Genomic DNA, 17,530 nt, shown 5'->3' with positions numbered 1-17,530 from the left:
CAATGCACTACGAGTACTCGGATGATCCATTAAAAATGGTCAACAAGTTGAGTGGGGAACGCTATACACTTCTCACAAAATTATGCAACGACGCAATTGTACTTTGGTCTGGTAAAGACGTGCAGCGACCACATAGTAGTAACATACCACTATACTGTTTTCGAAAGAAACCACATTAATTTGATTAGGTTTTTTGAGCAGTTTGTTATTATTTTGTACCGCAAATACCACTGCAACCCTCACTGCCTGTGAGGGCAGCCTTGTGCTCTCCAAGACAATACTACACGGTGGAAATGAACACACTGCATACGTGTTAACAGTGCACGACATGGCAGAATCCTAAGAGAAGTATCAAAAGACTTGGCGGATGTCTCGGTCCATGCTTCATACATTTTCAGACCTCTCGTTTGTGACAGTCTGCTTGACTGCAGATGATAGAAAGCTGAGTCAGCATTAACACTGCCCTGGAATCCCAGCTAAATTGAACTGAAGTGAATGAAACATAATGTTTTGCTGAGTCATTAAGTGACATATCCGCTAACATTACCAGCTCTCACTCATTATTATGTCCACTGTCGCCCCCCCCCCCCCCCCCCCACACACACACAGTTAAAGCGTATCTGCTGTGATGGTGAGTTGTGAAGCTGAGCTGAATCCATCTGTCCTGAGACCTGGAGCCCACGGAAAATGGGTCCTTCCTGCTGTCTCGCTCCATCACAATGACTTCACCGGGCCACCATTCACGCTTTCATTGACATTATTTAATATAAAGGACGATATCATGTTGAGCAGAGGATTCAGTACATCCAAGGGTTTTATGGAAACTAAACAAATTCAATAAATAAGAGAAATGAAAACAACCACAGCTGGAGGTACAAGTCACTGACAATAGATCAAGCCATTCCTTAAGTCATAAATAGACATTCAATATTCCGACAGACTTTTTTTTAAACAAAAAAATCAACTATTTGTCTAGTACGTAGTTTAAAACAGCATTCGGAATAGGGAGCTAAAACATAGATGTATGTACAGTTTCTGATATTCACATTCTATCAAAATAATCCGTTGAAATTAAAGCCTTGAAGAGTTGGTAGTAAAAAGGAGAGCAGAGCGGACAGTCTGTCTGCTGGACCATTTCAGTCTCCCTGGGCTCAGAGTGTGTGAGAGTCTACAGGTGTGTGCTGTAGAAAGCGGGGGCAGCGTAGCTCTGCGTCCCCAGCATGAAGGGGGACAGGACGTGGCTGGCGGTGAGGAACGGCAGCTGGACCAGGCTGCCGGCGGAGGGGTGATGGTGGCCCCCGTAGCCAGCGTGCATGGCCAGATGATGGGGGGGGGACGGACTGAGAGGGCTGAGGTTCCCCATGCCTCCCCCCCCTGATCCTCCCCCCCCTGCACCGGTGGGGGCCGAGGTGTCTGCCCCGGGGTTCTGCTTCTTCCACTTTGTGCGGCGGTTCTGGAACCAGATCTTGACCTGGGTCTCGGTGAGGGATAGTGACAGGGCCAGGTTGAGGCGCTCGCACACTGACAGGTACCGCGTGGACTTGAACTTGTTCTCCAGAGCCACCAGCTGCTCGTAGGTGAAGGCAGTCCGGGCCCGGCGGGGCTTCCCCGACTTGGAGTCCGAGCCAGAGCGTTTCCTCTTGGGTTTCCCCTGTGTGCCCTGGCTCCCATTGCTCTGGCTGTCGGTGTTTTGGCCTGCGGGGCTCTTGGTGTCTCTGCCGGGGTCCTCGTGACCCTGTTGGCCAACCTCTCTGTCTCCGTTGCTAGGCAGAGCAGAGCTGCTCTCCTCGCTGCTGTAGGGCCCGTCAGCGGCCTCAGAGTCGGGACTCCCTGCTCTTTGGTAGTCCTCCTCCTCGTCCTGGCCCCTGAACACAAAGCCTCCCTCTGGAAACACACACAAGAAAGACCATGTCAGACTTACAGTCAGAGCAGTTTCTGAGGTCTATTTTTGTGTCTTCCGTAAAATTGTGTAATTGTTGTATATTTTTGTATCTTGGTGTAACATCAAGCTGTCTTTGGCCCTTTTTGCTGTAACAAATGAAAATATCCCCTCTGTGGGATGAATAAAGGGATTCTAACTCTGAGAGCCCTTTTAAGATTGAACTTTAGTGGTGATTGGTTAATGAAAGTCACACAGAGATCCGGGGCCTGAGGTGCCCGAGGCCCCTCAACTCAGTCTTTTTTTTTTTCCTAGTGTTAAATAATGTACATAAGATGGCAAATGTATAAATGACAAGTCAATGTAACAATAATAATAAAGTGTGAACTTGGCAGTGCAAAAATATGACACAATAAAAATGCCTGTACTCCCTATATATGTATATTCACTACTGTATATACACTGTGTTTCTGTTGTGCTAGTTTGATATCTCTGAATTATTCACAATTATAAATATAGGTGCAGGATAGTCATACGCCCTTTCAGTTCAATTTTGTATTATGTTTTGGTGTATTACCAAACAAATTCCAATCACTGTAAATGTAAAATACAATATCATAAAACTGCCATGCAGCTATGTCGGGCTCTTGAGGGTAGGGCCCGGGGGAGCTGACGCTTGTAGCCTACCTTATGTGTTGGAAATGTAAGCAAGTGTTTACCACAAAACAATTAAAATATTTAAGAATATGCCCAAAAAATAAGATAAATAATAAATGTGGGTCTATAAAAACTGTCTGAAAGAAATGAAAAAAAGGCTTAAGAACTGATTTATTTTAAACTGACTGGCATATGTTTTATTTGTTTAACTATTAAAGTTCGAGATGATATTGAAATGGGAATTTTAGTCAAGGGTTTGGTGTGTTAAAAACTAAAATCTCAAATATTTTATTCCAATCACAATGTTATGTCTGACTGTACAGCTGGGCACAGACATGCTCTTAATAATGTATATGTATGCTTCACGTATTTAAGCATTAAGAATATCTCTGACAAAAACATACAGAAATAACGAATTTTAATTGGAGTATAAATATGTTCAGTGAGGACCTTAATATTTAAATATTCCATAAAATGTAACTACTATTTACTATAGCGTGAAACCAACATTTCGACTTATCAAACTCAACATGAGTTTGATAAGTCTTGTCTGTCCCATTTTAAGTGTAATTATCAACATCCTTCAATTATTGATCATTGACTATACGTTTTGAAATGGATTTTATAGGAGAGTTAAACTTGTCTTTTGTTCTAATGTTTGCACTTGACTGATGTGTATTTACCACAGGTCAGTCATAGCAAAAAAGGGGAGAAAACACACAATGGGTAAACGAATTAATCATGAACCGGACTTTAATTTAACACACAAATGACATGTATAACACACACACACACACACACACACACACACACACACACACACACACACACACACACACACACACACACACACACACACACACACACACACACACACACACACACACACACAGATATTCTAAAACTCCCACACCCACGAACCCTTAACATTTCGTGCTTTTTACTCTCTTTTTTTTTTAATCGGAGCTTCAATTTAAGGCAACGCGTTTCTTTTTTTTCGATCCAGAATGAACTTTAACTTTTGATCAGAATGTTTTGTTTTAAAAAAAACATTCTGAACATTCTCAATTCCCTCAGGATTTACACTATCAATAAATCTCTGAAATCAATCAATTCACAAAGAAAAGCCAATATTTATTTATCTTAATGACACACAAAAACTACTTCATCTAAAAGCTAATCGAATAAAAACGAAATCCACTTAATGTGAGCTCTGAAGTCGGCCAATTGAAGACAGGTTTACCTACATTACCAAATGCATTTTTTGCAGTTTTAAATACTCAAATCAGAAGGATAAAAATAAAAACATACAGATAAAGATTGGGCGAAATTAAAATAAAGTTTGAAAAGGCTGAAATACTTCAGAAAAAGTACGTTTTGAAACGTTTAGATGGAGAGAAAGCGGCAGCAACTGGCGGGAAAACAAACATTAACGGAACATCAAAGAGCAGCTTTTAAAGGCAGATCCGTGTAAAAAAATACTCACTGCTCGGGTATTCCTCCGCACCGTAGCAGCCTTTACCCATCTCCAGGCCGGGCTCGCACTCCCCGGCTCCACCTCTCCGGTTTTCTGCTCCGTACGCGCTCAGCTCGCGCTCACCCCGGTGACTCGCGTGCTGCGGTCTTCGGCAACTCGTGAACTTGTTCGGGTCCAGGATGTCCAGCACGGAGAAAGAGGTGGTCCGGTGCCCGGTGGGGCCCTGGAGAATAACGCATTGGAATTATTCATTGACAGGTAAACCAGAGAAAGAGCCTGCAGATATTGGGTTATCGATTATTATTTATTTTTACTTATTCATAAATTATAATAGCCTACTCGCCATAATAATAATAATAATAATAATAATAATAATAATAATAATAATAATAATAATAATAATAATAATAATAGTAATAGCATACTAGTATTGCTACAAAATACGTATAGGCCTACTACTGTATACTACTACTCATACTACTTATAAAGTAATAAAATAAAAATAAAAATTATACTAATAAAAATAATAACAATACAAATAATGATAGTAATAATAATAATCATTGTAATAAATGTCATACAGACCGTTAAAATACATTCGTCTCCTATGTGTAGCCTATATCGGGTATCGAATAGCCAATCAAACGAACCCTAAAGTGTGTTCATAAAGCGAACACACACTACATGACCACAAATCAACCACATTTCCTATTTCCAATATGTAGCGGTCAATAGGTATCAGAGGGCGAACGAATCAATCCCATTTTTATTTATTTGGTTCTCATGTGGAAGGGATAACAGGAAGTGTACTCTTCTTGGTGTTATTTCAGGATGAAACGAAGTTTACGAAACACTTTTTGGAGTTGGATGAAGACCCACGTTTATGATTTTCAGAAAATCACAAATCCTTGCATGAGTTCAACCCTGTATGTGTACCCCGTGTTTACGATGTGATATAGATATGAACCCTGAATTTAAATCCTGAAGATTTATGTGAAGCCCATAAGGCGGCCAAGTGTAAGGAGCAGATAAAAGCAGGAGCTGCGCCCCGCACTACATCCTGATTAGGATCGTTCACTTATTAATGAGGCCAGTCTGGAGCATGTCGACAGGAATAATCCCACATTAATAATATTATAATTCTCTCGTGAAATAATCCGAGGGAGCATGCGGGTTGGACCCATGGGCCTATTAACATGTGATGATAAGAATAATCACACAATACCTCGGTGTGATTAAGAGGGATAGTCCCGATAGGAAACAACAACCCTGGGCTCTAATCTACAATCGTGACATTTAATCCAAGGATGTAGTGTTTTTTTCCCCTATAATTAACAGGACTACTTTTTCAATTATAATCTATTGGATGTTCGTTTATTGTTGATATTTAATTTGAAAGTAAATAGAAAGACTGTAAGATAAGTCTGAAACAATGGAATTTTCAGGTTTTTATTGTGGATTCAATTGCAGAAAGAAATACACACATGTAAACTTTCATAGAAACGCATTTGATTGTATCTATAGGTTATTTTGACTGTTCTCCATTTCATTACCGCAGCAAATTGGCGGTTAATTTGACTGCTTTGTCTTAATTAAGGCCTCATCTGCCGGCCCCACAGCATGGCAGCAGGATGAGGCAGTTGATGTAGTTTCTCCTTGTGGGAGAAACTACATCAACTGCCTCATCCAAACAAATAACCCAACCTCTGTCTCTCTGTACCCCCAGCCAGGGAACATTTTCAGTTCTGTTACTTTGTGCACTTCTACTTTCTGCTGTACTTTTCACGGCTACTTGTCCATCATATTTGCTGTCATAATTATATGCACATCTTAAATGCAGTTTCTTATATATATATATATATATATATATATATATATATATATATATATATATATATATATATATATATATATATATATATATATATAAGATATATGTATGTATATATATATATATAAGACATAAAACAAATAAAAAACAATAATAGTGCAAGAAGAAGCAGAATAGAAATAAAATAGTGCGAGACAAATGTTTCAAGATGGTGTTTACTTCTGGGTCTGGATCTATTTTGTTCACTCTCTTACTGTGAGTCTGCCCTCTCCCCCAAATAATCCCCGTGAGGTGTTCCGTGCATCTACCTGCTGTGGCGGGGCTAACACCGGATTCGTAGGCGGAGGTTCCGAGTGGTTCTCCCCGGCCTGAGCGTCTCTGCCTCCCGTCCCCGCGCTGGAGAAGAGCCGCTTCTCCCCGGCGGCTCCCCCTTCCAGAATGTCTCCGCTGTCCGGGCCCACCACGGTCTGGATCCCGTCCACACCGGGCCCCGGTACCGCTCTGTCCCGACTCATCACGGGCTGGACAGCGTCAGCAAGGGGCCCCGATGCACTTCTGTCCCGGCTAATCACGGTCTGGACCCCGTCCGCTCCGGGCCCCGGCACCGCTCTCTCCCGGTTCATCACTTTACTCTCCCTGTCCCATATATCAAGAATCCGGGTTTAAAAATCAGGAGCGGTTCAAAATGGGAACGATCTGGACCGAGCCGTTTTAAAGGGACAGTGTGGTTCTGACGCGGAGGGGACCCATCAGCATCCAGAGTGAGGAGAAGTTTTCCACAGAACCGGATCCCGTTAAACTTTCTGTCCTCTCTGCATGCCCTGCAGCCTATCCGGTGATCCGCACACTGTGTGTCCTGTACGGTACCGTTATCCCGTGTCGGCATACACACACAAACACACGCACAATAAAAACAGCGTGCCGACCTCCAGCTCCACGCGCTCTGTCTGCTCACCGGTGGGTGCGCGCTCTGGAAGTCTGACAGGAGTTGAAGGCGGGACGGGACTGATCTATCTCTCTAATAGTTCAAACTAGCTCTCGCCCCCCTCCTCCACTCCCTCTCTCTATTAGTTAAGCGAAGCCCCCTCTCTCCTCCCATTCTTCTCTCTCTCTCTCTTTCAGCTCGTGCAGCTCTCAACGCCTTTTTTGGGTTTTAGCTGGCCCCTCGAGGACCCACTATCATATACCCATATAGCCAATGTATGTGCATGTGTGTGTGTGCATGTGTGTGTTTGTGTGTGTGTGTGTGTGTGTGTGTGTGTGTGTGTGTGTGTGTGTGTGTGTGTGTGTGTGTGTGTGTGTGTGTCTCCTCCTTATTTATGCATTCCTATTCAACTCTACGGCTTGTAATTGGCTACAAATGAATCCCACTTCCACTAATAGTCTATTATCTCGGGGCTGCGCGCGGAGCACAGCAATCCGTGCCGTCACTATCCGAGCACGAGGAGAAACACCGAGCGGAAGGCTCGCGCTGGCTCTAGTGGCCCCCGTAGCCGTTCTCCTAGACAATATTAAGTGAAATAGTTAACACAGGAGTGAAGGTGCGGTCCATTATAAATTAGCATCATAATGCTAATAATCAAATTAGCAATGGAACTTCTTGATTGCATTTCGGAGTATTGCAGATAATAAGATATGTGGCCCAGATATGTTTATGATACGTTTACGGTTTGATCAGGAGGATAAATTCCACATATTAACACCACTTTACAATTTTACAATTTCTGAAGTGTAATTGCAAAATGTCACATGACATCACCACCGCTAAGGACAGCAAGGGGGTATTACTGACAGAATTTATGACACAAAAATATCTTCATCTTGTATTAACCACTGACCTTATCTCAGGCATTTAACTGAAAAAAAAACAAGTTAAAAAAAACGGATATGTTAAAATGCTTACTTATAACGAGGTTTTAGGACTCATTCCTGTACCTCTGATAGACTGCTGTTAGCTTGCGCAGCACAAGTACAGTAGGGCTCTCACTGTGTCCAAGGTTAACTGGCCTGCGTGTAATTGACGTGCAGCTGATGTGTCGCCTCGCGCTGCTTTACTCGTGCACACAAGGAAGGAGCGAGCCTTATCTTGAATGCAGATTCCAGGGTAGGGCCTCCTCAAAACTCAATTACGGCCTGAATAAAGCCGGTAATGTCCCCGCTGCAGTGAAATATTGATTCCTAATCCTTGGCAGTCATTACTATGCCAGAAAATAATAGACCACAGAATTGGATTTTGATTTAACACACGACGTGTTTATTCTAATGCTAGGGACTTAATATTCCGTCGACTCTCATGTTCAGCCACAGAGGAGAGGGGGGGCTCTGACGCCACACTTTTTATATTGTTGTTGAAGAAATAAAAAAAGAAAAAGAAAGGGGAGATGGAACATATTTCCTGTCCTCCTCCCCGGCCCTAATACACAAGGTCAGCTCCATGTAATTGCCTTGCTCAATGATCCTTAGGAGGAAGAAATTAAAAGTTGGGCAAAATAATGACTGAAACAATGAGACATGATTAGCCAATCAGAGAGCTAAACCCATTATGGCAGCCTTTTGATCTACTTCCTGCTTCCGCCAAGAGGCTTTATGGCTTTATTTTAAAACAGTCAATATATTAACCAGATTAAATCACAGCAGTTTATTCACCTTGGGAAATATTAGCATTTTAACTATGTTGGAAGAAAACTATAAAGCACTGAACACACCGCTACAGCGGCAGAGAGGGAGTGGCTGCACTCTGTCAGTGAGTACCAAAGAACATTAACAATTATAATGTTATATATAATATTACAATATACATTATGATTATTATCATTATAATTATAATTGGTAATAACCTCCTTCCTCATTTTAGAATTATAATCAAACTGAAACACTGACCTTAATGAAATGTTTTATGTCTACATATTTCACATTATTGTATGAGATTAGCTGTAATCAATAATACAACAATATTAGGTTTAACTTCATAATATTGCTTTCAACTAACCAAATACAGTAATGTCAAATAAAAATAAAGGTAATTTTTTTTGTGTGGCAATGTACCACACACACACACACACACACACACACACACACACACACACACACACACACACACACACACACACACACACACACACACACACACACACATACACACACACACAGGGCAGTCCCGATCGCCTCTCCCAAGCGCCTTTCCATATCACCATTCAGCCTGCCTGCCGTGTGTGTGTGTGTGTGTGTGTGTGTGTGTGTGTGTGTGTGTGTGTGTGTGTGTGTGTGTGTGTGTGTGTGTCTTGAGAGTGAGCCCGTGTGTCTTGTGTCTGTAATTATTCTAATGAAGGTTAACGAGCTCTGCTCAACCTCCTCTTTATTAAATTAATCTCAGCCAGTAATGAATCATAATTACTATAATTAGCAGCCTGAGCTGCCTGATCTCACACTGCTGGTCAGAGAGGAGAGGAGAGCGGGGCCACAACCTTCATCAGATCTGTCCCCTCTGTCCCTCTTCTGTCCCTCTGTCTGTTCCTCTATGTCCTGTCCTCTCTGTCTAAACGGTTATTATGAACACAGTTAGTTTGCTTACATGTCTTCTGTTATTGTTAATGGTATTCATTATTTCATGCTGAAGTGGTATTCCATGGTGTACTCCTGTAACTCAAAGCCATATTTTCTCATATGATAAAGAGTGCATAATAATAACAAACATTATCTTGTATCTCTGGTTTTTTTTCAAAATGCACATAGTAGCATATCACATGATAATGATTGAAATTCAAATAGTGATTATATTTTATTGATTGTCTCATTGCATCAGCTATTTTATATAATCCAAACTCAAACTCAAAACATTCAACTTGTAATAAAGTCATTATTATTATAGTAGATATATATGTGAGACACACATAACACACGTTAAGCATTTTAGAGCTTAAACCGGTCCTGCAACATTTAGGGCTAAACATTTTCATATGATGATAATGTCAATCATTTCCAATCTTACTGTAGAGAATCATGACATCCATCATCAGAGTTCAGCAGTATAATCCTGTGTTTGATTGACAGTTTGAATTTCTAAATGTGTTTGTGTTTAGACACAGTGAACACTTACCTAAAGAATAACAGAAACAAATATCAAATTATGAAATACTGACATAAGATTTCTGTTATCCACAGAAGTGACATCTGTCCAAAACTGCTGCCTTCCAAACCCCATCAGTAGTCTTTCAAAGAGATCATTTAACATATAGTTGAAATTGTTCTCCCTGCTCCCACCTCCCTCCTTCTCGACCCGTCTTTCTGTTTCCTCCATCCATCCTGTTTTTCTATTTTGTGTCTTTTCAAGGTTCTATATTTTAGATTAGCCCTCCTCCTCTTGCCCATTACAGGAGTAATAGCCCCCCCATCCTCCGCTCACACACACACACACACACACACACACACACACACACACACACACACACACACACACACACACACACACACACACACACACACACACACACACACACACACACACACACACACACACACACACACATCTGCACAGTTTGACACCCAGATAACATCTGACCTGAAGAATTAATTAAATATGATAGCTGATTAAAAATAGCATAACTAATAGTGTAATATCTCAAGCTGTCGTCTTTAATAGTCAACATTGTGTGTGTGTGTGTCTTATCTGCTGCAGACAGACGCTCTCACTATTGATTCCTGTTCATTTCAGTTGTCAGGCAGAACACTCAGCTCATCTGGAATCATTAAAGTCTACTGTCTGCAGCTCCAACGTCTCTCTCTCTGCCTGTCTGTCTGTCCGCCTGTCTCTCTAAGTCTTTCTGCCTGTCTCTCTTCTCAATTCAATTAAATTCAAAGGGACTTCTTTCGCATAGGTTTAACTGTGTAACCAAAACATCTAAATACATATAATAACTGAATATTATTACAACATTCACATCATACACTGAAAAAACTGAAACGTTGACTTTAATTAAACGTATTATATGTCAACAGATTTCACATAACTGTATTAATTGAGAACAATTATATCAAGTTTAAATAGATTATACTAGCTTCAACTTAATATTATTGCTTTCAAGTAACCTAATATACTTAGGTGAAATTTGTTGAAGTAATACATTAAAGTCAACATTTCAGTTTTTCCTGCTGCACAATAAATTGTGTAATAGGTTTGAGTACATGTAAATGGTCTGCAAAGGCTAAAATTCCTGTCCCCCACTCCCCGCCCCTCCGCCTGAAACACCTCCATTGGACTCGTTTGTTTACTACCTGAACATATTGACATCACTACGTTACAATTGACCTTCTATTGGCTAGCGCTCCAACACACTTGATAGGCTAAGGGTCTCTAAGTGGTTGACAAATCACAACAGCGCCGGCCAGCTGACCAATCAGAGCAGACTGGGCTCTGGTTTCAGACAGAGGGTGAAAAGAGGTGCTGCAGCACAGGCAGTATGAGAACAATAAAGAGCTTTTTGAACATTAAAGCATGGAGACATGTCCCAGTAGAGATACTACATACTGATATACACCTGAACATCAGCAGGAGAGAACTCTTTAAAATAGAGACACTACATACTGATATACACCTGAACATCAGCAGGAGAGGACTCTTTAAAGTAGAGACACTACATACTGATATACACCTGAACATCAGCAGGAGAGGACTCTTTAAAATAGAGACTACATACTGATATACACCTGAACATCAGCAGGAGAGGACTCTTTAAAGTAGAGACTCTACATACTGATATACACGTGAACATCAGCAGGAGAGGACTCTTTAAAGTAGAGACTCTACATACTGATATACACCTGAACATCAGCAGGAGAGGACTCTTTAAAGTAGAGACACTACATACTGATATACACCTGAACATCAGAGGAGAGGACTCTTTAAAATAGAGACGCTACTGATACACCTGAACATCAGCAGGAGAGGACTCTTTAAAATAGAGACGCTACATACTGATATACACCTGAACATCAGCAGGAGAGGACTCTTTAAAATAGAGACTCTACATACTGATATAGAGCTCCTGCGGTCACGTGACTTTTGGTTGGGAGCCACCATTTTGGCAGTCAACATGACCACCGGTGCCAGTGTTTTCTTACCGAGCGAGTATACTTCTCATTTTAATTCAAGTGAAATTCGGCTTTATAGTACAAAATTAGAGAGATTAAATATAAGCGACCCATATAATTCACCCGGTGTGCTTTTCAAGAGCATAACCTCCTGCTCTGAAGACGATGTACCCGACTTGCGCTACGCAGACATCCACAGCTATCTTGTAAGCTTTCCATCAGTGTACTCAGGAGACTCCCTCAGAGCGTACAAAAGCTTGGAGGCTTACAAATGGTGTCAGTCCGGCTTCGTAAACAACATTCAACTGTGGAGTCTTACATCCAAAAACTTCGGCATCATCACTGCAAGGGTAAGTATTAAATTATTCCAGTTTGATAGGCAGTGTCACGTTAGCATTGTTTGTTTATTAGCTTGGCTAGCTACGGAAGTGTCACGTTAGCATGTTTTTTAGCTTGGATAGCTACTGCAGTGCATCTGTAACTTGCTAGTTTGTATTTTTGATCTTACTCAACCAAAGTGGCTGGCGTTTTTTACCTTTATTTATCTGTTTTGGAATTTCATATAGGTTAATCACTCCCAAAGGCTTAATGAAAGTCAACTAAAGCCATGGGTGGTGGTGAGGAACGACGGTGTTGTGCTGGGAGCCCACTGCAACTGCACAGCGGGACTCGGGGAGAGCTGCTCTCATGTGTCAGCTGTTCTCTTCAGTCTGTGGGGAAAAAACAACGCAAGGCACGAGGAGATCAGCTGCACATCCAAAAAATGCAAGTGGGCCTCTCCCAGTGAGGATGCTGCGAAGAATGTGGAGTACCTGCAGGGCAAGGACATCATATTCAACCATACTCAACAAAATAAAAAGGGGAATTCCACCAAGGGTACCTCTGCGCCCCCATCTTTCCCACCCCTGACTGCTGCTGAGCAAACACAGTTCTACCAAAATCTCTCACAGTGCCGGACTCAAGATGGGAAGTCCTGCAGACCTGCAGTCCTGTCAGTTGTTCGCGGGTACGCCACATCCTATGTACCCAAGGCTGTCAAGCTAGATTTACCTGAACCCCTTACCAGTCTGTATGACAAGAAGGCAAGAGACCTGAACCTGGCTGAATTACAAGAGCGTGCAGAAGGAATATTTGAGGACTTGACTGTCACTGAAGAACAGGTACATAACATATTCTGTTTACTAATGACTGAAATCTAAGATCTACCATGTTATGTGCACGTGTACTGTGTGTGCGCTATCTTGCAATGTAAATGAGAAACTGTTTGGATTGCCATGTTTTCAGAGTGATATTGTAGAGGAGGAGACCCAAGCACAGTCCAAGTCCAGAATTTGGTTTGATCAAAGGAGTGGTAGGGTGACAGGATCTACCTTCAGAGCAGCAACAAGAACAGACCTCAGAAAGCCAGCCGTGTCTCTCATAAGACAGATATGTGACCCAAAGTCCCATGTTTTCAGCAGTGAGGCTACCAGGTATTCATGGGCAGAGAATTCCAGCCAATGTCAACATGCAGTTGAACATCCTAACATACTCCAAATAGCATCCCAAAAGTTTCTGCCTTGTTGTAAGGTGTCAGCTGATGTTCATCATCCCAAAAGTAATGGGCATATGCATTTGATTACTTATTGTATGAAACATTGTGACATGTGCATCAGCAGACACCTTACAATACAGCTGTATCATGTGGGATGATATATGCCACATCTTCAGGAAGGTACTGACAAGTCAAGGGTAGTGTGTGTGAGCATTACAACTGCATGTTGAAATCAGCTGGAATTTCCCTGTAAACTAAAATAGGGTGTGCAGTGTGTAATCTCTTCTATGTATGTGTTAACTTACTTACGTACAACATATGGTGTACAAGAAAATTAGTGTGAGGTGAATGAACAGAGAGGGTAAATGCAGTAAGTACTAGGCTATTCTTTAAAAAGAAGTGTAAAACCAAGTACAGCATTAAACATTTGTAAAGGGCAGGGAGGTAGCAATGTGGGGTGGCATTACTATTGTCCAAAACTCATATTTCCATTGTTTCTTCAGATGGGGATGCAATAATGAAGAACTGGCCAGAAAATACTACGAAATGCAGCATCGCCTATCACACACAGACGTCCTGGTGCGACCAGCCGGATTTAGAATTTCACCTCTGCACCCATTTATCGGGGCCTCACCTGATGGGTATGTGTCCTGTAGCTGCTGTGGTACAGGTGTCTTAGAAATGAAGTGCCCATTTTCTGCAAAGGAGCTTTCTGTCAATGAAGCTGTAAATTCTGTTGCACACTTTTGCCTTGAACAAGATTCCCTAGGAAAAATTAGACTTAAGCGAGACCATGCATACTTCTACCAAGTGCAGATGCAGCTATTTGTTACCAAATTGGCATACTGTGATTTCATTCTGTGGACTGAAAAGGAAGGTGATTCACCCTTTGTGGAACGCATTACATTTGACCCAGAATTCTTTCTCAAAGAACTTGAACTTGCTCGTGACTTCTTCCTAAAATGCATCATCCCAGAGCTGTTAGGCAAATGGTTTTCTGCACCAAAACAAGCAACTGCAAGCACCGATCCCCAGCAACAGTGGTGCTACTGCCGTGCACCTGCGGCAGGGAATATGCTTGTTTGTGCCTCAGGGTTCTGTGCCGTGAAGAGGTTCCACCAAACCTGCCTTCGGATGAAAAGGGTACCGAAACAGTGGGTGTGTCCTAGTTGTAGGAAACTAATCAATGCTCAAAAAAAAAAAACATAATTACTTAGTCTTACTTACTTACGAAATGTGTGAATATGAATGAGCTGATGCAATGTAAATATTTTATTAATTAATAAACAACTGTTAAACCAATGTCTTCTGTGTCTGTAGCAGTATCTGTAGCGATCTTAAAATGTGGATAGGTCACTCAAATCTAGTGAGTGAGAAAAGAAGTCACAAGAAACAAGTGAGAAGCGAATCAAAAAGGTTTATTTTCTGTTGACGCACAAATTCATCACTCAAAGGGCACCACAGAATCAGGTACATTTGTTAGTCCACAACATACACTCACAATTTTATCAAGATAAGTAACATCATTTTCTTTCTCTATGTCTGTGAAAGTTATTGGCACAGTGCTTTGTAAGATAGTATATTTCTGACGAAGTACTCCTATGACTCTTTCGATGTGAATCCTTAAAGAGGCTAGAGATCTTGTATTCTCTATGTCAGCAGGATCTAACTGTGTTTTTCCACGAGTAAATGCTGGAATTTTTAATTCAGCCTGACACCTTTCAACAGACTCTTTCACCAGAAACCCCCTGTCTGCCAAAACAACATCCCCTGGGAGAATATTAGGTAAAAAAGTACTGTGTTCTGTAATGAACTTATCACTGGTGCGACCTCCCCATCCAGTAGAAATGAAACAAATTGAACCTTGAGGGCAAATGGCAATTAAATATTTCATGGTGTGATGTGATTTGTATCTTGAGTAACACTGCGCACTGGGTCGCAATCTACTTGGTTTCTCTAGAAATATTTCAAAGCAATCAATGATACAAACAGTCTTCTCGTAGTCACCATTTCTAAATACATATGGAAGAGATGTTCTTAAAGATTCTCTTTCAGGCCACACCACTAGGCTTGGCACCAGTCTACAATACATCAAATTAACACAGTTTTTGAAGTGCCTGGAGACAGTAGTTGGGTCGATGCCAAAATAAAAACCCAAAAAGTCAAATGTTAAGTTCATTCGAAGCTTCATCAAAGTCAACATGTATTGTTGAAAACATGTTATTGATGATTTAACTTTGAGAAATGGAGCCAGATATTGAAAAATGGTCATGAGACATGCATAGGTTGCCAGCCCAGTGAGGACATTCACCTTTTTATCATTGTTATTTAAACTAATCTCTGTCAGGGTCTTCCTATTAATCTTTTCCCTTAACAACACATTTTCAGCCCTTAGAGCTTGGCATTCTTGCTCAAGACTCTGGATGCGGGTACAGCAGGTTTCAGAGGTGCATGGTGGTGTTACTGGTTCAGGCTGGACAGGATCATCGGCTGAGTCTTCCAACGGATCTGTGATGGGGGGCTCCTTCAAAGGCTCTGTGATATGGTCTTCTGGGGCTGCATCAGTTGATGTCCTGATGAAAACACAGAAGCAGCAAAATAAGCTTTCATGCATACAATACTGATGGCAGTTTGACATGTTTACATGTTTACAGTTTGACATGTTTAATGGAAATCATATGATATTAGCCTTCATTAAATGACTGGTGTGACGTTATTGTTTATAACCATATCACGGCAGTTAACTATTTGAAATAAAATAATCTGAATAACACACCGATCACAAGTAGACCCAACATGTAATCAGACAGGAGTTTGATCTACCCACCTTTGACGGATGGCTTCTGCAGATATCTTTGCCTGCTCTACTTTGTGCAGTTTAGCCTTCTGCCTTCTGTTAAAAACCTCCAGTCTCGTTTTATGTCTCCTCTTCTCTGGAGATGGAAGGTAATCGAAAATTGAGGGGATAAAATCCGGACTCAACGGATTATCACTCTTTCTCCCTACAAAATAAGAAGGAATATTTCAACACGGGTTTGTTTACCACTAGCTTGCTACAAGCTAACTTGCTAACTGGCTAGGCTGCGCCAGAGCCACACTTGTTGAGTTAAAAAGGGACATCACAGTGTCCGTTAGCTATAATAACTGGGTGCTACTTCTTAAATTAAACTAATTAAATTTAATTAAACTGACCAGAAACTTTTTGTAGCATTGTACTGTATTCCTTCACCCACCTGATATGAAGTGATCACTGCATAAGCGAAAGCCAACGGCCGGGGGGGTCCCATCTTTCAGTCTTTTTCTGAAGGCTCCTGGCTCTTTTAATCGCTCCAATCCACTTCTCCCTCCTCTCCGCGTCTTTAGGAATGCGATAATACGATACACCTTTCTTTTTCCCACGCCTATTTGTGCAACCTGGTGCACAGCAGTTATCCACCATCCTTGACAGTCTGCCAGTGCCTGTCAATTTACTGCCGCGATGACTGCCAAAATGGCTGCCCCTGTCGTATCTCGTCACGTGACCAGCATATATGACATCATCTGCAGGAGCTCTATACACCTGAACATCAGCAGGAGAGGACTCTTTAAAGTAGAGACACTACATACTGATATACACCTGAGCATCAGCAGAAGAGGACTCTTTAAAGTAGAGACACTACTACATACTGATATAGACCTGAACATCAGCAGGAGAGAACTCTTTAAAGTAGAGACACTACATACTGATATACACCTGAACATCAGCAGGAGAGGACTCTTTAAAGTAGAGACACTACATACTGATATACACCTGAACATCAGCAGGAGAGGACTCTTTAAAGTAGAGACTCTACATACTGATATACACCTGAACATCAGCAGGAGAGGACTCTTTAAAGTAGAGACTCTACATACTGATATACACCTGAACATCAGCAGGAGAGGACTCTTTAAAGTAGAGACACTACATACTGATATACACCTGAACATCAGCAGGAGAGGACTCTTTAAAGTAGAGACACTATATACTGATATACACCTGAACATCAGCAGGAGAGGACTCTTTAAAGTAGAGACACTACATAC

At 41.5% G+C, this 17,530-nt stretch overlaps 2 protein-coding genes and 1 long non-coding RNA gene across 5 annotated transcripts; 1 reads left to right on the top strand and 2 right to left on the bottom strand.

Annotated features, from left to right (window-relative positions):
• Positions 1 to 1,168: 1,168 nt before the first annotated feature.
• On the bottom strand, positions 1,169 to 6,593 carry nkx1.2lb (NK1 transcription factor related 2-like,b). Its single transcript, XM_063877096.1, has 3 exons — positions 6,153 to 6,593; positions 4,023 to 4,236; positions 1,169 to 1,884 (listed from the first exon to the last, which is right to left on the bottom strand). Exons 1-3 carry the CDS (start codon positions 6,465 to 6,467, stop codon positions 1,169 to 1,171), a joined length of 1,245 nt encoding a protein of 414 aa, XP_063733166.1. The 5' UTR covers positions 6,468 to 6,593.
• A 5,256-nt stretch (positions 6,594 to 11,849) lies between these two features.
• On the top strand, positions 11,850 to 14,757 carry LOC134860359 (uncharacterized). 3 transcript variants are annotated; one of them, XM_063877318.1, is made up of 3 exons: positions 11,850 to 12,281; positions 12,498 to 13,091; positions 13,216 to 14,757. In XM_063877318.1, exons 1-3 carry the CDS (start codon positions 11,934 to 11,936, stop codon positions 13,621 to 13,623), a joined length of 1,350 nt encoding a protein of 449 aa, XP_063733388.1. In that variant the 5' UTR covers positions 11,850 to 11,933; the 3' UTR covers positions 13,624 to 14,757. The 3 variants fall into 3 exon arrangements, with proteins under 3 accessions (XP_063733388.1, XP_063733389.1, XP_063733390.1); XM_063877320.1 differs by having other exon boundaries at positions 11,852 to 12,281; positions 13,969 to 14,757; XM_063877319.1 differs by having other exon boundaries at positions 11,851 to 12,281; positions 12,498 to 14,757.
• Positions 14,758 to 14,862: 105 nt separating this feature from the next.
• LOC134860360 (uncharacterized) lies at positions 14,863 to 16,741 on the bottom strand. The gene is made up of 3 exons (XR_010165231.1): positions 16,699 to 16,741; positions 16,293 to 16,467; positions 14,863 to 16,038 (listed from the first exon to the last, which is right to left on the bottom strand). It is a non-coding gene; the product is annotated as an uncharacterized LOC134860360 (long non-coding RNA).
• Positions 16,742 to 17,530: the final 789 nt, after the last annotated feature.

This window comes from Eleginops maclovinus, chromosome 23 (genome assembly GCF_036324505.1).
Source record: "Eleginops maclovinus isolate JMC-PN-2008 ecotype Puerto Natales chromosome 23, JC_Emac_rtc_rv5, whole genome shotgun sequence".
Taxonomy (NCBI): Eukaryota; Metazoa; Chordata; class Actinopteri; order Perciformes; family Eleginopidae; genus Eleginops; species Eleginops maclovinus.
This window is presented reverse-complemented; position numbering and strand designations above follow the sequence as displayed.

What these genes read in the sequence shown, in the direction of transcription:
- nkx1.2lb (XM_063877096.1), bottom strand. Translation starts at nt 6,467, where the DNA reads ATGAACCGGGAGAGAGCGGTGCCGGGGCCCGGAGCGGACGGGGTCCAG. An exon ending in TGTTAGCCCCGCCACAGCAG is followed by an intron (nt 4,237 to 6,152) that starts GTAGATGCACGG and finishes GTTATTCTCCAG; the next exon opens with GGCCCCACCGGGCACCGGAC. An exon ending in TGCGGAGGAATACCCGAGCA is followed by an intron (nt 1,885 to 4,022) that starts GTGAGTATTTTT and finishes GTGTGTTTCCAG; the next exon opens with AGGGAGGCTTTGTGTTCAGG.
- LOC134860359 (XM_063877318.1), top strand. Translation starts at nt 11,934, where the DNA reads ATGACCACCGGTGCCAGTGTTTTCTTACCGAGCGAGTATACTTCTCAT. An exon ending in TCGGCATCATCACTGCAAGG is followed by an intron (nt 12,282 to 12,497) that starts GTAAGTATTAAA and finishes AATTTCATATAG; the next exon opens with GTTAATCACTCCCAAAGGCT. An exon ending in TGACTGTCACTGAAGAACAG is followed by an intron (nt 13,092 to 13,215) that starts GTACATAACATA and finishes CCATGTTTTCAG; the next exon opens with AGTGATATTGTAGAGGAGGA.